At 41.5% G+C, this 25448-nt stretch overlaps 1 protein-coding gene across 2 annotated transcripts in view; it reads left to right on the plus strand.

The window, feature by feature from the left end:
* LOC147690098 (sodium/potassium/calcium exchanger 4-like) overlaps positions 1-25448 on the plus strand; it is a 558445-nt gene that overhangs the window by 168336 nt on the left and 364661 nt on the right. For both annotated transcript variants that reach the window (XM_086937689.1, XM_086937688.1), the window contains exon 6: positions 9470-9573. In XM_086937689.1, coding sequence (XP_086793815.1) covers positions 9470-9573 — 104 coding nt within the window. The remainder of the gene's footprint in view (positions 1-9469; positions 9574-25448) is intronic.

Raw genomic sequence — 25448 nt, forward strand, 5'->3', positions numbered from 1 at the left:
ATGCCCTCTTTGATGAATATTTATATAATCACTAATTAATGAAACAGATGCCAACTTTACACTTCACCCATTTCAATTTCTTCAAACTTTGTTATTATTCCTCTCATTCTTCATATGAAAGTCTTTCACCTTTTTGTATAAATGTCCATTATATTCTTCTAATTCTATTTCATTGATATTTATTTTATTTTATTTTCTTTTTTATTTACTGCATATGTCTTCTTATGTTTACGACATTTACAACAAATTATTATTCCTAAAATCATTAGGGCTATTCCCACCATTGGCATCAGTATTTTACCTACAAAACCTTTCCCTATATTAGAAAACCAACTACTTATGGAGAAGAGACCATCCGTTAATCTCTTCCATGCACTATCAACCTCCAGTGGTTTAAGTTCTTTTTTTAAAAAATATGTAATATTCCTTACATACTTTTTCAGTTCTACACTTTTGTCAGGTATGTAAGTGCAACAATGTTGCGCCCTTATCATTCTGCAGACTCCGCCCTCTTTTGCTAATAATGTATCAAGAGCAAGTTGATTTTGTAAAACCATAGATCTTACTGCTACTAATTCAGTATTGATCATCAGAAATCCTCCAGCAGTGTCAGTTGATAAACGATCCACTACTGTCGACAACTTGCAAATTCTTTCAGTATTTAAAACCACTCCCACTGAAGGTATCAATGCACTAAATATGTCACCTACAATTCCTTCTATACTAGCTCTTTTACTGCGTATTAGTTCATTAGTATCCTCATTGCTTCCAGTGGTTCTATTTATGTGTATACCTTTGGAATACTATTCCAAAAAGCAACTCCCATACCAATGATCAGGCAATTTGTAATATGCTTTGTTCCCACAAATATAATAAAATCCAGGAAATACCGGTTCAGTTCCATCTTTGAAACCACAACCCCCAATTACTTTATAATTGTGTTCACATTCACTAGAACCAATGAATAGATTGTTATAATAACTTGTTCTCTCCCTGTGGAGACAGAGTTTCCCTTTCTTTTCAAAGTCCAGTAACATAGCAGCATGAGTCTTGCCATTCAAGGTGTATTCTTTATTTTCTGCCCATTCAGGAATTTCTAGTTTCTTTTCTTTAGCTTTTCTTTGGAAATCCTCTCTCCTTTTCTCAACTAAATTCAAAAATATTTTCTCTTCTTCATGTAAAATGCATGTTCAATTATTCTTGTGTGCCTCAGCTATATCTATTGTTAGAAAATATTTTCCCATATAACGAGCTATGTTACCTTTACTATGTACAGGATTTAGGTTACTATGAATAGGAAATTCAGAAAAAATCACATCTAAATTATAATAATAATATTGTAAGGGTCCTTTCTTGTAAAATAAACTAGCTAAAATACTACATGAAATACCATATGTCAGGGGCAAATGGTGATAAGTAACGCCTTCTGCTACAGACAATGGTAGCTTCATACACACATAGCAATCACTTATTTCCATTGCCTCTACATAATGTACTAATAAATTTGCAAATACATTCAAATGTGTTCTATTTCTAACTTTATCGTAATGCAATCCTTCCTCATCTGATGCTTCTACTTCTATTCTTTGCTGCCTAACATTGTCTATATTTCGATGTGTGTCTAATTTTTCAGGTGCTTCTACCTTCTCATGAAAATTTGTATCATTCTTCTCATTTTTACTCATTAGATAAGGAATAGCTATTGTCAATCCTAACCATATCATGAGTATTATTACTACACTACATGTGCATATTCTACAGCATGTTTTTAGGCAATTTCTTTTCGGTTTACCTTTAACAGTTTTATCAGCCATTTTTTGATTAAGGAGACTTAACCCCTCTTTGAGACTCTTTCACAGAATTCTAACCTGCGAATTTCAAGTTGGTTTTACTTCTCGGTCTGCCAGTTCATTAATTAGTTCATCATCTTCTTCATCCCTCAATTCTAGTTTTTCAAGATCTTCAAGAGTGACATAAGTCCATTCAGGGCCTCTGAACTTATTATTCAGTCTTTTCAAACGCGGACTTCTTTTTTTGGTTGTTCTGTGGAACACACAGTTTGACTTGATATTTTGTTTACTTGCTCTGGTTCTTCATTTATTTATTTGAGACGAAATTTTAATTTCTTAACAAAACCAGGCCAATTATCTCCTTTTCTTAATCTTTTAGCTGGCACTATGCTTTATTTTTCTTCAATTATTCCTTTGTTTTCATTCAGTTGTGTCCCTCTCTATCTGACTTGATCCAGGTTTTTCTTCTGTTTCTTCTGCCTGGATACTAATCTGACCTTGTTCAAGTATGTGCTGCAATTGACTCTGATTTGGTGTGTTTTCTTCTTCCTGAACACATTTGTCTACATCTATCTGATCCTGCTCAGGTATCTCGACCTCTTGCTCTTCTTCTTCCTGAGCTCTCGCCCTTTTACCTATCTGTCCCTTCTCAGACTCTGGAACTGTGACAGGTATTTAGAATGTCTGAGTATATTGATCTTTCCTTAACTGTTCCTCCTCAGAATTACTTTTGGCTTTGATATTTGTAATCAGAGTACATTCTTCTATTCCTGACTCAACCTCACTATCACTCTGTCTATCTAAGTAGGTTTGGCTTCTGGTTCTCACAACATCTACAGGAATGTCAATTACTGGAATTCATTCATCCTGAATAGTGCTCGGTCGTTCATCATCAACTACTTCAGAATCACCTTCTCGAGACTCCTCAGCTGCACAACCTTCAGCTTCAATTTCGTCAGGTTCAGCCACTCTTTTTGTATGGCTCGCATGAATCCAATTTGGAACTCCTTTAAATTTTACTGCTGTAGTGGTAACCAGTATCACTTTTGTTGGTTTTCCCAACCTTGGAGCTAGGCAAGATTCTCGTGCATGCTCCTTTATTACAACCCAGTCACCTGGAAACATATCGTGTGCTGGAGTTGTTTGCCTGGTGACTTCATCTTCTCCAACCTGGTGAGTGATAGAACAGAAGAACAGACTTGGTCAGCTAGTTCTTTGCAGTACTCTACTACTAAATCATCAGCTATATTTATCAACTTATGTCCTGGCACCCATGCCTGTCTCATTGCTCTTCCCATGAGTATTTCATGAGGACTCAAGACTGTTTTTCTGTCTGGAATGCTTCTGAGTCCCATCAGAACAAGAGGTAAAGCATCTGGCCACTCTAATTGAGTTGATTCATAAATCTTTCCCAGTCTTAACTTGATTGTGCCATTCAGTTGTTCTACCACTCCAGAAGCCTCTGGTCGGTATGCACAGTGCAGCTCTTGCTCAATTTTAAATGCTTCACAGATTAGACCAATTATTTCATTATTGAAATGTCTCCCTCGGTCTAACTCAATCGTTACTGGAAAACCAAAACGTGGTATGAGCTCTCTAAGTAGTAGTTTTGCTACTGTGATGCTATCATTCCTATGTGTAGGGTAAGCTTCCACCGATTTTGAAAATAGGCAGAAAATGACAAGAACGTACTTCATTCCTCTGCAAGGGGGTAACTGAATGAAATCAATCTGAAGTCAAATAAAAGGACCTTCTGCCTTTCCAATCTTTCCTGACAACACTACAGTTCTATTCCCAGGATTCATTTGTTGTCACACCAAACACCTATGACAAAGACTCTCTGCAACGTTCCTGAACTTTGCATTGAACCAAGTTTGTCTGAATAATCTAATCATAGCATCTCGCCCTAGATGAGAATCACCATGATACATCCTAGCCATAGGAGCTCGCATACAGTTTGGCAACATAGGCCTCCCATCAAGGTAAACAATTACACCATCTCCAGTCCTTCTCTGACATCCTATTTTCACCAATTCTTCCTTTTCTTCCTGGTCTGCATCAGTTTGCAAATCTTTCACTTCTTCCCATGTTTTCACTCTCTCAAGCAACATAAGTTGGCCGCTGTTTCTCTTTGGTTCAATTTTTGTGTTTATGCCATTTTATTTTTGGCACAATATTGAGCTAGTTGGTCAGCATATCGATTACCTGCTGTCACTTTGCCATTGCCAGATTGGTGAGCAGCACACTTGAATACAGCTACAGTTTCTGGTAAATGGATTGCTTTTAGCAAATCTTTCACAAATTTTCCATTTTTGATAGGAGTACCTGATGAAGTCAGAAACTCTCTTTGCATCCAGAGTTGACCAAAACCATGCACAACTCCTTAGCAATATTGACTATCAGTAAACATGGCTACTTTCAGATTTGCAATGCAATTAGTTCTGCTACCTGTGCAGATTTTACTCCTGGTAAATATGATGCTTTAATTGGACCCCATAGAGTGCACACTGCGTAAGCAGTACTCAAACCTCTTTCTTCATGTCGCATACATGAGCCATTTACCAATAGCTCATGTTCTGAATTTATTAAAGGCTCTTCTCTTATGTCTGGGCATGGTTTAGTACAGTATTCTGTAAGATCAATGCAATTATGTTCAATTTCATTCTTGACCTCTGCAAAGTGTGATTCGGAAAGAGATGAGTGTCACTGGGGTAAACTGGGGACTTCACAGTCACAGCGCCAATGCTAAGGTTCGACTGCAAGTAGGGACACTGGGGAAGGCAGATCCTCCGACGCAGACATGGGTGAAGACAGGCCTGTAGATGAACTTAGAAGGTCCCCTCTGAACACCCCAAAGTCTTAAGGTGAGTCAGTCCATATACACTGATGACATTCCTTGTCCTTTGTATACAGTTTGATAAGCAGGAGGGGAAGGAGGAGAGAAATTGGGAGGTTAAATAACTCATGCTTGAGATAGTGACTATGTGGGTGGGAGGGGGTCTGATCTTTCTGAAGTTGGGGGTGGTTAGTTTGGCATCCACAAGAAGGAAAAGTTGAGTGAGGGGGAACATGATTTACAGTTTTAAGTTTCAGGTTTCAGGCACCACACTCACTGTAGGTAGGGAGGGCGGGAGGGATACAGGAGTCCATGGGAGACGCTGGGATCTCACAATATCAGTAGACAAGCTCCCATGACCGACAATCCGTATAGCTTCTGGCTGTACGTCTGAATGTTTATCATGGAATGTGAACGGTCTGAACTGTAACATTAAAAATGAGTTGTTGTGCAGTATATCTGTCGACATTCTCCAAACTTCGTGCTCTTGCAAGACACCCATCTCTTGGGGAACAACTGTAGATGCCTTAATAGGGGTCTGTTCAATCTACAAGCCCATGTTTGGTTTATGGGGGCTCCAGAGGGGTGGCTATTTTTACCAAGAAACACCCTCCCTTTCAGTTAGACAACCAGTTGGTAGATTCTGAGGGGTGCTATGTAGCAATACAGTGCGATGGAACAGGAGGGACATCCTGAGGGTTAATGTGCACGCCCCTTCCAAGCTGCAGTGCTGTGCCCTCGACAAAATGAGGCCCATCCCAATGAAAGAGGGTGCCAATCAGCCTGTGACGAGAGATGAATTTAATGATGTGATGAATAGGGAGCTAGACAAAAGCTTCACCCAAGCCTTTTGGCCGTGGACATCCACGTCCCTGATTTGCTCCGTGCATGCACTGGGCTGGATTGACCCATGAAGAGTCTGGCACCCAACAGATAAACAAAATCTATTTCTTTCCCATGTTCACAAGCCTTCTCATGTTTGGACTACATATTTTTCCCTGCATATGAAATTTAATGAGTGCCGGAGAGGGGTCTCGGACTCACCATTGGAGGCCACAATGGGTAAATGTGATTCAGGCATCCCACGTCTCTGGAGACTAGACATGTGGGTGCTACTAGATCAAGAGATCATTACATCCATTCAGGTTGACTCCCAGGTATATTTTAAGAACGAGGGGTAAGTGAACTCCCCATTTATGCTCTGAGAGGCATACAAGACCTGTACTGAAGGACAAGGCCCTACGTGTAGTGGCCCTATACCGAAAATGTAATAAGGGGTGGTACATGCACAGGAGGCACAACTCAATCTGGAATGGGAGTGGACAAAGACAGGGACTGAGGAGCTGTACTTGCAGATAGTGGCTGTCAGGGAACAATATTGCAGCCTCACCTATACTGTGGCCAAAAATTACTACCTTTCAATGGACAGGGCCATAGAACGGCATTCATGCAATATTATCAGAAATTATATACTGTCAAAGAGAGCTGCGTAGGTCAGGAAATGAAAGCATTTTTTAGGGAAGTGCAGCTACCTGTGCTAGATTAAGTAGATCAAGAAGCGTTAGAGGAAGAATTGTCATTAAAGTAGATAGGAGAAATGCTTAGTACCATGGAGATACCATGCAGATAGGGAAGACACCAGAGCCAACACAATTTGTGGGATTGTTTAAACAATTGGCCCTGCTTCTTAAACACATCTCTGCAATATGTTCCAGGCGGACAGGGATGCTGGGGACCTTCAGTCAGACTTTAACCAGGCCTTTATAGTTGTGATCCCCAAACAAGACAAACCCAGAGAGCTCTGTGCATCCTACTGCCCTATCTCATTGTTAAATACAGAGAGTAAACTATTGGCTAAAACTCTTGCGATAAGGATGGTTAGAGTGATTACCTCCCTCATACATGAGGACCAGATAGGAATCATGCCAGGATGGGCAAAACTTCTTAACCTTAGACGGCTATAGGTGTGGCTGTATACTACCAATCATTGGATGCCAAACAGGCCTTCAAATCCATTGACTGCAAGTATGAGATGTTTTGGGGTAGGCCTCAAGTTCTGTTTTTCAGTGTCCTTGCTGTACAGAGCACTCAGGGTGGCAGTGAGGGTAATAGGGTGCTTATAGACAAGTTTGAGTCAGAAAGAGGAACGAGGCAGGCGGTGCCATCTCTGCCCCTACTGTTTGCATTATGCCTTTGGCTGCTGGCATGCTGGTTCATTGAAGGGCTAACATCACGAGGTACCCAGAGGTGACAACTGACCCTGAAAAGATCGTACTCAATGCCAACGATGCCCTAATATATTTCTCCAACCGGGTGACTGCACTCCCGGTGGTTTTGTCAGTGTTTCAGAATTTTGAAACACACTCCCGCCGTCATACTAACTGCGGCAAGTCCATCCTCTATCAGATAGGGGACTGGGATGACCTAGAAGGATTGCTTGGAACATTTGGGCAATGCAAAGGTGTTTTCAAAATCTGAGCATTGCAGTGATGCCTAACAGAGACAGTTTCCTTGAATGGAATCTAGATTGAGCTCTGGAGAAGTTTCACCACGAAGGAGGTAGGTGGCACAGACTTCCTTTATCAGTCATGGAGAGGGCCTCCATCCTTACATTGAACGTCCTGCCTAACCTACTCTATGTATTGCAGAACAGCCTATCTGAGGTCCCAGAAGCCTTTTTTCCCACATTTGAGGTAATTGCTTTGGAAGAAAGGTTTTTTCAGGATAGCATTACAAACTTTATATAGGTATGGCTACAAAGAGGGTATATCTCTTCCCAACATAGGGACATATGACTGGACAGCACTTTTCTAGGTAATTAACGTTTGGCGGTTCACTAGACTAGAAAGGGCACGGATGGCCCCATATAAATACTTGCACTATATTTACAGGAATGCGGCCAAACTTCACATTGGCAGCATGGGATGCAGTTCAGTGGCTCTAGGCTGGCAGTAATAGAGTACCAATGGCGGCCGGCATGGCTCGCGGATGGTAGGGCTGGCGTGGGGGGTCATGTGGGGGGGATTAAAAAAGAACTATCTTGAGGCCGGGTCCCAAGTCTCTGCTCCTGCTCTCCTGCCTCCAACTCCAAGAACAGGAAGCAGGCAGCCAGGCTCACTCCCCTAATCAGAATGCTGCTATGCTGCATTGTGATTGGTCTGAGCGCCATGACACAGCACTCAGCCTGGGGATGGAGGGGTGGGCATGTTCTCCATGCAAGCTGGAATGCAGCCTGCATGGAGAACTGGGAAAGTGCGCATGACGGGTTTGGCCGGCACAAGAGAGCCGACCAAACTGTCATCGCACAGTTAGGAGTGGGCAAACCACTCCTTCCCAACTCCAAGAGCAGCCCAGCCCACATGCCCACAAAGCAGCCGGACACGAAGCACAAAATGATAATAACTCTCAGTTATTATCATTTTATGTTTCTACTTGTCACTGTTTAAAAGCAGTGGAGTGACGCTCCTCCGCCATAGCGGACGAGCCGCCACTGAAGAGTACAAGGGCTGCTCCCTTATGTAAGAGTGCACCATTAAAAAGTGGTGTGTACATTAATAGGCTTCAAACAATGGAAGCTAGAACAATATAGGGAATAGAATTCCTGGGAGGTGTACCTTAAAGGGTAGGATTAAAATCATTTGAAGCCTTGCAGCAAGAACTTTAAATCACACCACTGAAAAATGTACATACATCCAACTGACGCACACACTTTCAGGAGAAGTGGCGAGCTGGGAGGATATCCCTAGTATTGCTCACTAGAAAACTGCATACTGCAGGGTGAGATTGGAAAAAGGCCGGTCATGGAGGACATTGACTGGAAGGTGGCCCTGATGCACCCAAGGAAAAGTGGCAATAAACTCTAAGCTGCAAATTGTGTAACTGGACATACTATTCAGATGATACTATCATAGGAGAACATTATTTAAAATGAGTGCCACCAGACCCAATTGCACTAGATGCAATATGGTGGAAAGTACATTCCTACATACAATGTGAACAAGGTGAACTGGTACTCAGAGGAAGTGTTATATGAGCTGGAGAATGTCCTTAGAGATTCTGAAGACTCCCAACCGAGTTATATTTGAAATTCTAAACAATGTTGATATCCCAGAAATACAGTTGAGGTTTGCATGCTCGGTTTTATAGTAACAAAAAAGGGAAGTGCCAGAATGTGCTGCCGAACAACAGTGCCAAAGAAAACAACGTGGAGGGAGGGACAGAATGTATGTATAAAGTTGGAAAGAGTGGTAAAGGAAGGCAGAGGATGACCTAAGAAGTTTGACAGAGTCTGGGGTAATGGAAGAACTTATTATGGATTTGATGAAGAACTATGTGCCTCCCCCAATAGGGACGGCTTCGTATAGAACGGGGAGTTGGGGTAGGCCACCATGAGTAAGTGAAGAGTGGCTAAGACCAGCCACTAAGTTAGAGAGGACGGGGCCTAGGGGTGATGGTTGAGGAATAGTATGTAAAGGAAAATTTGCATTTATATGCCTGTACTATGCTTAATGTTTTGTTCTTTAAAAAAACAAAACAAATATGTATTAAAAAACTTTTCAAAATGTAAAAAAACATAAATGGCTTCCAGAGACATTTGTGTAAGTGGATTGATTGTACTGCCAAAAAATGTCATCCTGGGTATTGGTATATTCCAGGTAAGATACACTCCACCTTATTCCACAACCCCTATAATCAAAAGTCAGGCGTATGATTTAGCAAAATGACTCTTTTTCTCGGAGAACGTATGTGCTAAAACTCTGCAAAATGTTGGGTTAAAGGAGCATGTACCTATCTGATGCTGTCAAGGCAACTGGAATGACCCAGACGTTCCCTTTTTTTGCAGGTGTCTTTATCACACATGGAGATGTGGGAGTGGCTACCATTGTGGGCTCAGCTGTCTTCAACGTTCTGTTCGTAGTCGGAATCTGTGGAATATTTACAGTTCAGGTAAAAATACTGATGCTTTCCGAGTCGTCTTAGTGAGTGGACGTGCCTCGCAAGTGTGGAAGTTATTCACATCAAATTATGTAATGTATCTGTTATAGAAAGTGAAAGGATTTCTCTTGAAAGTGCTTGTGCATTTGAAATATAGAGATATGTTTCTTCTTCACACGGTGAATTAACTATCATACATGATGAAATACAACACATGAGATTAAGAATGGGGCATGAAAGAAAGGGAGAGTTGTTTATAGTGTGTCAGGAAGTTCAAAGAGTTAGGCCAATACACTTTGTAGGAATGAGTGTGAAAGGAGCTATGTTGTTGATGAGGAGTTTCTGATTGGTGAAGAGGCAATTTTTAGAGGAATTTATTATGTGTGTGGTAAAATGCATATTTTAATCTGCCTCATAATTGGGTGTGAAGTTGCTACCTAGCGCTGGTATTCCCTTGGGTTTACCATTTAAATTAATTGAATGATCCTGTTGGTTTGGAAAAAGTAAAGCATGGATTTGGATCAATTGCTTTACACGTGTTGGGTGCTATGATTCCATGTATTGGTTGGGCTATGACTGATGTTGGCATGAGAAGATTCTGTACGTTGGCAGATTGCCTTACTTCTAACACTGCAGGAGTACTAACTAAAAATATCAGGAGTCCATGGCTATGTTTCTATGATTAGGCAGAACCACCTGGCGTTAGCCAGACTTGTTGCAAAGGAAGGCAAAGGAGGGCAAAGTCTTCCGGGTTTTGAGAGTTCGAGAGTGCTGTACATTAATTCCAAATAACAATAAGATTTTTAGTGCTTATATAAACAATGTGTTTAACATCTCTTGTGAAGCAAAATCATTTGAGAAGTATGGTTTGTTGGAATTATTTGGTTCCTGGTTTGGTGAGATTGGGAAGGGATTTGGAAAGGTTGGTGAATGGTTTGAAAGTTGGTCGGAGAGTATATTGCGTACTGTGGTATCCCCTGTAAATAAATGGGACTAAATTGTGGGTGTAAGAAGCTGTCTACGGCTTCTAAGAGGAAGTGTGCCCAGAATGAACTGGAAGACATTGAAGCATGAGTTTATGACCGCCTTAAAATATTCAAAGAATTAAGATGCAAGAGACAAAAAGTGATGTATTCAGTATTGTATATAGTTTGGGGTGTAGTGATGAGAGTCATCAGAGGGAGGATTTTTTATAAGGTATTCCACATTTGAATTATATATGTGGATTAATATTAATTATTCCACATTTGAATTCATATATGTGTATTAATATGGAGTTATTGCAATTGTAACAAAATAGTCATGATATGTTTTAATGTGTATCTCTGATTAGACTAATCTAGTCCTCAGATAGGTACAGCCCTGCTTGTAGCTCAAGATTGCATATGTTGCCCAAAACTATTTTTGTTTCGCTCTTCTTGCCTTGACATTGCCAGGGACTTGCTTGCTAGTAAAGTGTGCATGCATAATGCATATCATAGATGTGTGTGTCACAATTCTTTGTCAAGGCCGACAATATTCAACTATATTCTTTAACTATATCTCGCCCTTCAATACAGGTGAGTTGAATTTCTTTTTTTCAGGTGGTTATGCGGATGGTTGTAAATGAATTTGCCTGATATGACTTTCCATACGTTATCATTTTTTGCTCATTTCCTGAGCATGTGTTCTAACAGTGGCCTGTGACACTTGCCAATATCGTGATTGTGTATTACCAAGGTGGATTTAATGCCCTCTATGATCGTTGTCTTGTACCAGTCCGCAGCTCAGCAACTTAGATAATTTTAAATGGGTAGTTTGTGCATCATCCACATGGTCTCATGCCAAACTATTGTGATCAGACACATTTGTGGTAAGCCTTAAATTGTGCCTGTGAGGCCTTTTACCTTGGTTCAGAACAGTAGTTAGTACATAGCAGTATCATTGATTAGATCTGTCATTTAACATGCTAGTTCTGGGGCTAGTAGGTAGTAATGCTTTCTAATCGGAAAAACTATTTACCCGCTAGTTTTTGCATTATGATATCCCATTCTTAAGCCAAATCGATTAGTCAAGGCTTACTACTGAAGGGGCCAAATGTACGACCCATTTTTGCATGCGCAAACTGGTTAGCGACCCATTTGCGCATGCAAAACCTAATAGAGCCATCTACAAACCCTATTTAGTGAATCACAATTTATTTGCGACTCGCTAAATAGAATTCATGACTCGTAATTAGGAAGGGGGGTTCCAAGGGCAACCCCTCCTAATTGCGACTCGCTACCCTATGTAAGAATGTTTTGCAACCGCAATTGCGTTTGCAAAACACTCGCAATTTACAGACCTCTTCAAGGGGGTGGTAATGACTCACAAATGGGAAGGGGTCCCCTTTGCAAAATGCAGGGGAAAATATTTTTTAGGGGCAGGCAGTGGTCTCCGGGACCACTACCTGCCCTTAAAAAAAGAAGCAAAAACATTTCATTATCTTTTTTTTAAATGCATCCTGTTTTCCTTTAAGGAAACCGGGCTGCATTTTTTTGAAGAAGACTGCTTTATTGAGGAGCAGTCTCAGACATAGAGGTCTACTGAGCCCAGCAGGTCACCATAATCGGGAAGGTTAGCCATTCCTAATGGGGTCGCAAATTGCGATTGACTCATGAATATTGATGAGGCATGCAATTTAGGACCACATTTGGAATCGCAAACAGTGTCTCTGACACTGTTGTACATGGCATTTAGCGACTCACAAATTGCGACTCGCAATTGAGCACAATTTGCGAGTTGCTAAATGTCATCCATCTGGCGCAAGGTGTATTCATTTTGTAGTTCAAATACAGAATGACCCAGCGGTGATGTGGGTTATCATTTTAAAAGCAAATGCATCTTTATTTACAAACAGGTAATGAAGGACAGCTAAAACTGTTAACAAGACTATAGTTCAGAAAGCTCTAGCATTTGCTAGGGTCAAGCTAAGCTATTCCACGAACAGTTTTATAGGACTGATGCTGTAAGTCTCTGTAATACAAATGACAAGGACGTTTTTGAGCAATGTTATCTTAAAGAGGTAGGTGTCTGAGTTATCTGCTAACTTATTTAACAACCTTAAGGTCTCAGTTTCTTACTAGGACTTTTGTTTACAGTTCCCAGTCAATAAAACAAGGTTGATGATGAATTATTACAATGTAGCACCGTATCAATTATGCTGTGTCTGCCCTTTGACCGAGCAGAGTCTGAGATTATGGAAAAAGTCACAAATCTCAAAAGTACCTGAATGCTCACCACCCAAATGAGAAGTGGGATTCTCGATGAAAGAACCCGATAATTAGCCTCCAAAGACAAAGTCTAATGTCACTGAGGCTGTAATGGTTGTTGATGAGGGGGGAGGAGATCGCTACTGGTCCCAACTCGTTCCAAAAGACATGTGTTCCATCCAGCGGATTTCTGGAGCTAGGATTGGAATGTAGCCAGAGTTAAGTCTCCAGGTAACAGATGCTCAAGTTTCATGAAGAACAAGTTGTAGTCATTATTTTGCAAATGATGATGGAACTTCCAGTTCCGACACACCCACCAGTTCCCACTAGCTACTAGCGATCGAATACTAAAAACAGATAGCTCTCAACGTATTGTGATTTTTAATGGCTGCCAGCTACATAAGGAAAAAGAAAGGGCAAACATGTTAATGTAAATATATTATTCATATTGTTGCATTGATAGTTTTTTAACATATACTATGAATTAATGGCCCATGACATGTCGGGATAAAGGAAAAACAGTATGAATGCCTTTTATTGCTATTTGGGGAAGGGTTTAAATATTTCGGCATCATTTTAATCAATTGTAGTATTGCCACGGGCTAACTAAGCAAGTATTTGCGATTTACACTTATAATATTTTAGCTGAATTACGATTCTTAGTACTGTGCCAAAATGGGAATCTTAAAATGTCTCTATTTTTGTACCCTAGTCCCTAGTGAAAATTGCTCCTAATGCTCGTACTTAATGGGATTTTATTGCAATGTTGTTTGAAAAGCTTAAATCATTCTTTGAATGGAATAAAGAGGTTTTGATTTTGAACTAGCGATCGAGAACTGGAATTTAGAGATAGAGAGTAGTCATACCTTAAAACAAGTATAGTTCATGAACAGTAAGAGGCCAAAAAAAGTTTCAAAACAATTTCATGTGACCAGCTGCCCCACCCAATGAGACACTAATTTAAGATCATGGTGAAGGGAAAACTCGTCCTTATTTCTTCCATGGTGGAAAGGAAATGATGTGAGTTCCCAAAGTGTAAGGTGGCATGGTCTGGTCAGGAGTGATGTCGGCTCACCAAACATCCAGTATTTGGAAGTCTCTTATAGGTCCTATATATATATACTCTTACAAAGTAGATATAATTAACTCATTTCTGTCTAGCTTGGCTGCAAGGTACTCGCAGATCCTGGGTGTCTCACTCCCTCGAACAAATTCCATGTACAGCTTACTATTCTTCCAATACTAGTCACAGCAGCCGGACATCCTCCTGGGTCATGGGCTTGCTGTCAACCGTGTGAGACAATACCATTTCCATTCTCCTGTTCCAGCTCAGATGTCTCTCTGTGCTGATGCTTCAGGGTTTACCCAGAAATGCAGATCAATGAAGCACACTTGTCACCCTTTTTACAAGTCTTATGCATTTCAAGTGGCACTGACCGCAAGCCAAGGAGCGTGCTGTGTTGAAAGTCCAAAGGTCTGGCCAACCATACTAGTGCACATCTTCATAGGCCTTAGCTTATCCTGAATGGAGGGGTGTAAGAACATACTATTTGGTCACAGGAATGATTCACAAAGCCATTCAGGGTACACTTTCTGATGCCTCCCAGTGCCATAAAAAAGGAGGTCACACACAAGCATATGTTATTGATTTGAGGAGTGATGGGTCAGGCCAATCAAGTAAGAGTAGCTTCTTGCTGGACAGCTGTACAGGCAGAACTGTCACAAGTTAGACCTTTGTTTTCCATAAGTCTCTTTCTTGTTTGGGGCTGATTGTGGATGCCGTAGACCCTGCCGCAGAGGCTACGTGACACAGAAAGAGCAAACACATTAGGAAATATCATGTCCACAAGGCAATGTGGAGCTGAACTAACAGATTGTTTTTTGTTTGTTTATAAAGCACGATGCTGCCCCTGGCTACTGGCTACTGCTGGGCCACAGTGAACCTAGCAATAAACTGACCATTACCAGCATCCATGTGATTCATAACTTGTTGGAGTGTATCAATGCGTAATACCTTGTGGAGCATTAATTATGCCCTTAGAAACCATCCACACTGCGTGCAAACATGAGCGTATATATATCACATGGCTTATGACGCAATCCACTGCATTCATTCAGGGAAACGAATAAGGCCTGGTTTGTTGTCTAACTAGCACATTTAACAAGGAAAGTCACTTTATGTCCTAGGGGTTTCCTGGAAAAACTCTGTGTCCCCTCCTTAATGTCTCAGCTATCATCTAAATTCAATTTCCCATGCCCTGACGAAGGAGCAATAACCACAATCTGTTGTAGGGGTGCCATTCTCTGGGTGTACCTCCTGGCCATCAAATGCTTCTGTTTTGCTGGAAGAATTCAAAACAATCGCGTAGAGCACCCTCAGCAGAAATGCCATCATTTAAAGATGGCCACTGGATACTCGCATACCTCACAATGCATTCCCTAGACTTTTGGTTGTGACGCTCCAGCGGCCAGTTTGGATTTTATTTTGATTTAAGTTTCCAGCATGGCTGATGGTCATTGTAAGACGGTAAAATAAAAATACCCCAAAAAATGAGCGGAGGAGCGCGAAAAAAGTAAGCGAGTGGCCTTATAGAACTTAGTGCCTGCAAGGACCTCAACAAATACAGTGGGATGGCAATGGGCAAGGGCACACCAAGAAGTAAAGCAGAAGTGGAGGAGGGTATAGAAAGGTGTAAGTATCTATTCCAGAGTAAGGTTTCATCCAGAGGAAAATAAATAATAGTGAGGATTTAATGGCAGTTTGTGGGTGGAACTACCTTTGAAGTTGATCAAATTTGTGATGTTCTGATACCAATTCTTGTGTAAGCCAATGCTTAAAGGAACCAAACACAAAAGCCGTTTGCTGAAATCGGCTGTGGGAAAGCCCATTTCTGTAGGTATGTATAAATTGTGCATTTTGTGTGTGGGGGGGTGAGTGTGTGTTTGTTTTACTATCCTTGTGCAGACCTGAGTTTGAGAACACTGGGAAACTTGATTGAACCATGGGGACCTTAACCCAATTCCCCACAAGGCAATGCCTTTTATGTGATTATAAAATGACTTCAAAAACTAATATACGATTTTTTGTAATATTTTGAAAAATGACCTTTTGGCGTTTTGTGTTTCATTTTTCGTGTCTATTTATTTGCTCAGCTTTGTCCCTTTGGACAGGACACAGTACTGCATGTTTACGAACACCAAGGAAATTAAAAACACTCCTCTAAGGAAAGGTAGGAAAGCAGATACTTTTATACAGTTTTTTCAATCCCACATTACCTTTTCTCTTTTTATTTTAACAGACTTTATATCAAATTAAGTGACTAAATTTGAACATTTTATATTGTGTAATGCTCTTATTAAAAGTAGAGCTATAAACAATTTGATGACCTATCTTATATGTCTTTACATGACAGTTTCACTGATTGAGCTTCACCTTACAGAATCATTGGCTACTGCTACAGCTTTTCAGTGAAAGTGCTTAACAGCACAATAGTTAACTCCCTACTTGATAATTTTTAAGTTAAATAGAAGTTTTACTTGAATTCTTTACATTGAGATGTTAGTATGAGGAATTGTAATGCTTTATTTCATAGCAGCTGTTTTAATATTTGCTGTTATGCAATTTGCAGTATTTGTAGATAGTGGTATGTGACTGATTATTGTTGGAGCATGATTCTAGTATAGTGGCATAGGCATTTCTACCTATTTCCCTATTGTGAGACTGATTAAAGAGTGTATATGTCCATTCAGTAAAGATAACTGGAGTTTTTACAGTAATTATGTCACAGCTATGAATGCAGCATACATGCTTTGTGTGTGTGTGTGGGGGTGTGTGTGTGATGTGTGGTTCTCAGATGGACCAAGAAATAGACAGGTCGTTCATTTGGCCAGCGTTTATGTGTGCTGCACAAATTGGTGGTGGTCACTTTTTCTCAAACTGATGATGTCTGTAAGGAATTGGGTTACTGGTTGAGGGGGGTTCAACCCTTCTCAAGCAACAACCACCATCCCTGTCAGGTTGAACCACAACAGTCACTATATTAACCTATGCTTATTACTCCAACAGCTTGGCACAAAAGTATTCAGGCTTAGTTTAGAGGCAATGAGTAAAGTATTTATGCAGTGCCCAAACATTAATAAAGTGTAAACACAACAAAACAAAAATACCAAACCAATTTAGAAAAACAGGATACATTTTTACTAAATAAAATGACACCAAAACAAATTAAGTCCCATCAGTAGAACCAGATTCATGAATTTCCCACTTTTTAAGTGCAAAATAGCACATAAAACATCATAAGCTAACCGCGGCTATCTTGTCGCCCGAGACTGGGAAAAAGTAAAAAGTTAAGGCCAACTGAGAAACAGTGTGGTTCCGCTACACATGGTGGATTGGTCCCTGAATCAGCTTATCTTCAGACTTAGCAGAATGTTTGAAGAAAATACTCTGAGAAAGTAAAGTTCAGCGGAACAAGGCAGCCAGCAGTGTCCGAGGAGGAGGCGTCATCGCTTGGGCGCTGCAGGATGAATTTGCAGTGAAGATTTATACCTTTAGACTTTGTCACTTTTTTAGAGGTTGAAAATTTGACAGCGGGATGAAGCTGCAGAATGTACCCAATGAGGACTCCACAAGGTCAGATATCTTCTGTGAGAGGTTGCACTAAACAAGATGTGCTTTGCGAAGAAGAATATAGCTGGTGCTATCCCAAAGTCAGACCAACTCCCGATGCATTTTGGGGGGATTGGTGAGCAGGTAGGTTCCGGTCTTCTGCTGCTTCTCAGACTACTCTTTGGTGGAAAGATTTTTAAACTTTTAGAGTTAGTTGGGAGCAGCACCTTAACCACTATCACCAAGGTTCCAGGACTGTAGGTAGGCCACTTAGGGGGGGGGGGGGGGTAGGGTTGGACTCACTCCAGCATAAGCCAGGTACCGAGGTTCAAGGGCTCTGGAGCTTGGTATTTCCATTTAGCTCAAACAGGAGGCCAGCCAACTAGCCTTTGGAGTCACTCTGGTAGTCCTTGGTTCAAGCAGCAAGGACGATCTCATCTCAAGCATCAGGGCAGCCCTATGGGAAGCAAGGCAAGCCTCAAGCAGCAGGGCAGTCCTCTGAGGATCAAGGCGAGCCAGTCCTCTGGGGGCCGAAGGCAATCCTTCTGATGTTCTCGGCAAGTCTAGGAGTGTACCGATGAGTAGTTCAAGAGGTCCAATAAATATACCTGGTGAGAGCCATTGAAGAGGAGGAATCTTCTAGGCTAGCCCTACTGCTGGTTCTGGAAATTACCTTAGTTCTCCAGCCAAGGTTCCAAGAAGTCTGGGGTGAAAAAACTAGTGTCATGTTCCTTTGTGTGTGTGTGTTAAAGGCAGCACTTTAAAATGTAAATGGAGAATGGAACAGCTCTGCTCCCCACACCCTGGTTGAATGTCACATCCTGCCAACACCTAGTCCTCCTTTCTCTCATTGTCTGGGAAGAATACACTAAGGCTAACAGCTAAGCTATTCACAGTCATGTGATCCAGGGCACTGGCAGCAGGTACCAAATGGTTAGGACTGGAAAAGGGCAACTTTTTAAAGGTGGCATTTTCAAAATTCTGACTTAAAATTCAGTTTTACCATAATAGAGGATTTTGAACTGCAATTCAAGTCCAACCTTGACATCCCTATATATTCACAATCAAATGTTAGCACTTAATAAAAGTAATAGGCAACCCAATATTATCTAATAGGAGGACTAGGCCTTACAGTAGTGATAAAACAATTTAAGGACTTTTTCACTACCAGGTCATGTAAAACTTAAAAACGCATGTCCTAATTTTTAAATACAATAGACCTTGCCCTATGAGCTGCTTAGGGCCTGCTTTAGGGGTGACTTATATGTACCAAGAACTTATAAGTACCAGAGAGTAAGGGTTGGGCTTGGCAAAAGGTTTATTTTGTCAGGTCTAAATAGCCGTTTAAAACTACACTACAGGCTGCAGTGGCAGGCCTGAGATGTTTTAAGGGGCTACTTTAGTGGGAGGCACATTGAGTGTCGAAGGCCCAATAATAGCATTTAATGTACAGGCTCTGGATACGTGCATCACCACTTTACAAGCACCTTACAAGTAAGTTAAATGTGCAAATTTGGCGTAAGCCAATTTTTCCATGTTTAATGAAAGAGCACAAGGACTTTGCATCTGGTTAACAATGATGAAGTGCATAGATTCCTAAAGCCAACAAAAACATGTTCGGAAAACAGGAGGGGTGAAGGCCAAAAGTTTGGGGGTGAACCGGCGGAGAAGGCAAAGTTCAACAATGTCCATTTCGTACATTTCAGCCTGCACCCACCTTCTTCCTGTCCTCCAGTCAGTGAAAGTAGTTATCTGATGGCTGGTGTATGTTTGCAACCTATTTACTTTGCCCCAAGTCATGTTTCTCAGACACTATCCTTGTCCTGTGTTATGGCCAACTCATGAGACAGCGGGCACAGATGCAGTCCTCAGTCTGCGATCAGTACATATAACACCAATACCAGTGGTAATGAGTCTGAACGTAGACAATGGGCTCAGATGCCTGGAACTGGGCCAGAAAGAACGACAGAATGCTATACTGACAAACTGTAGCAGATCTAGTGATTAGCCCTGCCACTTCAAGTTGGTATTAAAAGAGTATTCCTACTTGATACTGCAGCCAGTACCTCAACATCATTGTCAGGACTCAGACAACTCCTCCACTCCTTGTTAGTAGAAGTGAAAAACAGGTTGTGGAGAGAAACATCTGTTTCCCTGTGCTCCTGAAATGTAGAAAGAGAAGGTGGACCTACCTGCCGAGGAGCTAGATTGCGAAGGCCAGAAGAAGTACCCTGATCCTCGGGAAGACATTGCTAAGTCACAGGTGAGTCAATAATCTATGAGAGGATAGCTTGATGAACTGCACCTGCTCAAGATTCACAATATTGTCTAAGCTCATATGGCTAAGAGGGGGCAAAAACGGTTTATGCGTCAAGGAGCTGCTCCATCACATGTGTATGTGAAGAAGGGTGAATCTGCATCAGGCTGACCATTCCATTGCCAGTAGGGAGCCTATAAAACTCTTTATCACCCTATACAGACCAGGAGGCAGTTCGAATTATCACCCGCAGCTAGAGGTTGAGTTCTTCTGCTATAGGGGTTTGCCCTATTTCCAGAACTGTTGAACCATATTTCTAGTCCTTACAGTCTAAAGACCTCACCAGTCAAAACTGAACACATTTAACAGTAAACTGCCCAGTTGCCTGTTATGACTGATGTCCCCAAAAATTAAAATGGGTGCCCCCAGTCCGAATATTACGACCACCATTGAGGAAACTTAATCTCGACTTTTAAATTAGAGATGTTTGTCTCTATTCGTAAAGGAACCCTTGTCACTTATTCATTGGATGTGCCATGCTGTTTCCACCCGTCCCCATATGAAATTATAATAACCAGTAAGATAATTAAGTTGCTGGACAACAGCCAGCTTGGGAGTAGTACACTGACAACAGTTCATCAGACTATCACTCACTAGGGCACCCTAAGACCTTGTTAAAGCTCATTTGGAGTAGTATTCAACATGTTTGAGTGGTTGGTTGTACATTTTGTGCTATGCATTTTTTGTGTTTCAAAACACAAGGGAAACACTGAAATCCATAGGGAACTGGGTAAAAGTAGCAATTTCAAAAGGAACTATGGTCCCTAAGGTAGGAATATAATTATCAATTCTTCAAAAAAGGTCTGGATCACCACAAGAGAATCACACAGGTGTTACGTACTTAGTGTACCTGCGCTCCGGATTCGGAGGGAAATCACTCTTGCAGTGATCCTGTTGCCTTCCCTCCTGGTTCCTGGTTGGGCACACTGTTCTGAGATCCCTGAATGCAATCTGCTGACAGCAATTTGGCTGTCCGCCTTAGGAGGATCTGCTTTTCCCCCTCGAGGACTTTTGGGACCTGCCATCATACTTTTTCCTCATTTACTGATGAATCTGTTCTCTTCATCCAACTGCACATAATTTATGTGCATTTCACTTTGTCTCTGGTAAACTATATGCCAAGTCCTGATGATGATCCCGCTTTTATTGTGGATCGAAACACTGTTGACTTAAAGTGTGCATACCTGTTAAAACAACATTATTTGAGCACTAGAGGCTGCACACTAGTGTTACCTTTTGTGATACACACACTGCACACTTGTATCACTCCAGTTTGAGCACCAAGCATCTTTTTCTGCACCCCACTGTCACCTATGTACACTAACAACTGTTTTGTTACTTTTTGATTATTAAAAGACTGGATCCAAATCCCTTTTTTTAAATTGATATTTATATTCCTACATTAGGGATCATTGTTCCTTTCGAAAGTGGTACATTTTTGGGGGTAACACCTACCATTCTGTGGGTGAAACCTGTTTTTTCAAAGTGGTGAGTTTATAAACTTGTATTTGCTTTTCTTTCGCTGCCGGTCTATAAGTTTAGCACTCCATAAGTATTATAGATGCAAGATCTTGTGAAGTTACCTTTACACGGATCAACTGGAGTCCTTAGAACACTGGCCATTGATCCATTGTTAAATTTAACCCAGTGCCTAGCACTGAGGGGCTGTAATGAATCTTAAGTTACAATTTCAGCCCACTGAAGGCACTACCTCTTGTTTTTTTCAGTATATCTTACATTTATCAGTTCCTTTCTTTTTTACTTACAAAGTCCTTTTTTAAGTGAAACCCAGACTCTGCATTGATCTGTTATTATTTTTTACTTTGTAATACTGAAGCTGAGTTTCTAATTTAATCTATCCCTTTACACCGAGAAATATGCAATTGTTGTGTAGCTGTAAAACATAAAAGTTCAAATAAAAAGCATTATGTAGGGGGTGTAGGGAAGCAACATGGCTAAGTGGTTGCTTCAATAGAGAGCTGTGGCTCCCTGCACAATTATCCTTCTAAATCTGGGCTTTAGCGGCCCAGTGTATCATACTGATTCTAGCACAGCACTCCACCTTTGCTAGAGGAGGCTATAATTATGGGTGGAACCCTGCTACTCTGTGTAGGTGCTACAGGCCTGAGTCTGGCAACCCATGCGAGGGGTATACCCACACACCCCTGAGAACAGAGATCACACTAGCCGTACGGGCACTTCCTGTATCAGAGCTTTGGTGGTTGGTGTGAAGAAACAGTGGGAAAGCTTTAGAACTGCCACCCGGAAGGATTGGGGCTGGAGTAGCAGCCTCTGAAGTGGCCCTAAGTGAGGTGGAGACCATGTGAGCACTACGTAGCAGTTGAAACGAGCACAGGTCCTGGATTGATGAGGCATGCCGGTGGTGGTGCCCAGTCCTGAAGTAGAGTAGTTCTGAGTAAACCTATTATGCAGTGGGGAGACTGAAAGAGTTTTGCAGCTGGGCTGCTGTACTGCTTGCGATGAGTTGGTGGGAGTGGCAGCCCGAAGGGTAATCAGCGTATGGAGGCCCCACAGTTTCAACTCCCAGTCATAGTCTAGAGAGGCCGAAGGTAGAGCTACATTTTCGAGTGTCCACCTGTGAATGGCGCAGCTCCAGTGGCTGACACATTGGCTCATGGATGGAGAGAACCAGGACAAGGTATAACTGACTAGACCTTGAGCTCCGACTCAATCCTGGAGTGGCTCCACACTCTGTCATGGACAGAGAATGCAATACAAAAAGATCCCAGTACCCTGGACACGGATTAGTGTTAATTTAATGAGGCTTATTTCTGTGCTGGGAGACATTTAATTGGGTCCCTAGTCACTGGCCTACTCAACATTGAGTTAGGTGTTTGTCTTCAACAATGCCTATTCGTCCAAAACAAATGATTGTTTTAACCTTAATAAAAAGGAAGGGAGAGTCCAAATCTGCTTTCAACTCGACATAACCACCTAAGAAAGTAAGTGATCCCACATTTAAAGTGAAACAACAATAGAAAATGTGTGGTGAAGAGGAAGGCACCTCACGGGAGAACACCCTCGGGCCCTTGGTAGATGTTTACCAGTTTCTTGCCCCTTTCTCATCATCGGTCGCCATTCCTCTTCGAAAATAAAGTGTCCAAACGCAAAACCATTCGTGTATTGTGCAAAAAAGACAGGTGCAAGACAAAACCATCCAAGAAAGCACTCCTTGGTATGGAACAGAAAAAGTGATTAAAATCAACAGTCACACGAAAATTAAAATTTTATTATGGTGTGTACTGGTAAACTAAAAAGGCTGGTAGCTTAACATTGCATACCAATACCCACAGCCAACATGTTTCACTGCCTTACACACTTATTGGCAGATTCATCGGGGCTCACCACTTGGTCACTGCACAAGTGTTGGACATCCTCATAATGGAAAATGTTGAGTTGAAAGGACAAGGCCATAGTTAAAACCAAACGTTAAAACTCAATCTTGGAACACACTCACACAATTTGTAATGTATTTGCAACTAATGCATGGATTAGTTACCCTCATTCAGCTATGTCCTCTCCTACCAGCTGAAGTAGGGAAAGATGCTTGATCTGGACGTCGATTGTATCATCAATCTATAAGAAGTATGTATAGTATTACCAAGGGTTAGAAATACATCAATCCCAGCCAAATACATACTATATTTATAGGGAAAAAGCATGGAACACATCGTTGTCGTGCATTGCACTGTGGGCGAAAGTCTAATCTTCTTTCTACAACTTAGCTGTTCGTAATGAGATATATTTTATTTTTTCACTCGCAAAAACGTGTGTTCTGTGCCGCTTGAACCTCATGGTAAAATACAGATTCATGCTCTCGCTAGTAAGACAAAACTGCACGCGTTCATGCTCGCGCAAATGCATACTATATTCGTAGGGAAATGCATGGAAAAAACCGTTGTCATGCATTGCACTGCGAGTGAAAGTCTAATCTTATTTCTACAACTCAGCTGTTCATAAAAAAAAATATTTTATTTTATTTTATCCTCTTGCAAAAACGTGTGTGCTGTGCCGCTTGAAGCTCGTAGTAAAACGTAGATACAAGCGCTCAATGGTAATGCACAGCTACACGCGCTCGATCTTGTACATTCAAGGGGTATTCAAGGGGTATTGCCGCTAGTCAGTCGGTTTCATCCCAAACACTCCGAGCCCCCACCATAAGGTAGAACGGGTCTCCATTTCTCTGGATAGTCGGACTCGTACAAACCACTGAATATAACGGTAACCTACTTCAGTAAATTACCGGACACACACAACACACGGGGTAGATGGTATTAAAGCTCATGTGCATCTCACATCCTGCCCCCCTACTCCTCACCGTACGTATGGACCACGGGGTGGTAAATCATCCCAGGAACACTCCGGTCCGTGTAAGATCGACTTTTAAACTCCATATCGCAAAGCCTACTCCTACTCCTTTCCGATCACGTGACACAGGAAAATACTGTGGGTGCCATCTTGTAGTGGTCTGCTAAACCCCTGTATACTACATATTGTGTTAATAGCCTAACATTCGGCTATAACCCGTTTGTTCAAACAGTACACTCGGGATATGTTGGGACTCATTTCACCTCTTCATTCTAACAGCAAACTAGGTGGGTATAAATGCAACCAGGCTAAGTGTCAATCGTCCTGTCTGTTTGTGTTTGGTCATATCTCCAGCTCTAAACACTGCACCCAAGCCTACTCCTTTCTGATCACATGACAAAGGAAAATACTGTGGGCGCCATCTTATAGTGGTCTGATAAACACCTGCATACTACATATTGTGTTAATAGCCTAAGATTCACAGAACAGTAGGCTATACCTCGTTTATTCAGACAGTACACTAGGGAAATGTTGGGACTCATTTCACCTCTTAATTCTAACAACAAACTAGACGGGTATAAATGCAGCCGAGCTAAGTGTCAATCGTCCTGTCTGTTTATGTTTGGTAATATCTCCAGCTCTGAACACTGCCCTCAAGCGAGTACAGACTAAGCAACCCTCATCCTTTACTATGGAGCCTTGTCAAGCATTGATGCCTATTACCCTCAACATATCCATATTGACGGTTGAGAAGCGTGCAGCAACCCCCCTATCCATTTAATCTGTTGTTATCTGTATAGTTCTATTTGTTTTTTTGTTTATTGTTGTTATCTATATGACTATGTATTTTGGACACCGTATGGCTGGTTCAAGCTGTAATCAATCCATTATTTGGGAAACATTATTGGCACTATAGTGGAGTCCTGCGTAGATACCTCTACTCATAGTTTATCACACCGAGAGGCTAGGACAACCCACATTTTATTAAGGGTTGTACATATAATCTTTGTTGGTGGACACCAAGTACTCAGGTCACAGAGAAAAACACATAGGACCTACAGGGCCCAAAATTAATACACAGGTACTGATCATTTAACCCTGTTCCACTCAATAATTTCATTCAGCCCCCAGGTGTCACTTCCTTCCCTGTAGATCCATCTTGCCTCTTTTGCCAGCAACACTGCTTCAATATTGGTGGGGTTACCCTTGACTCTTTCAAGTACCGTCCACGTGAATGCATGCCTCGCCTGAGAACAGTGCTGCACCAATTTAGTTGTAAGTTTGCCTGCCTTTATTGTACTCAGGTGTTCCTGAATACGAACCTTGATTTTTCGTGAGGTAAGGCCGATATATTGAAGGCCACAACTGCACAGTAATCTGTAAACTACATTAGTAGTGTTGC

Source organism: Lissotriton vulgaris, chromosome 9, assembly GCF_964263255.1.
Source record: "Lissotriton vulgaris chromosome 9, aLisVul1.2, whole genome shotgun sequence".
Classification (NCBI taxonomy): Eukaryota; Metazoa; Chordata; class Amphibia; order Caudata; family Salamandridae; genus Lissotriton; species Lissotriton vulgaris.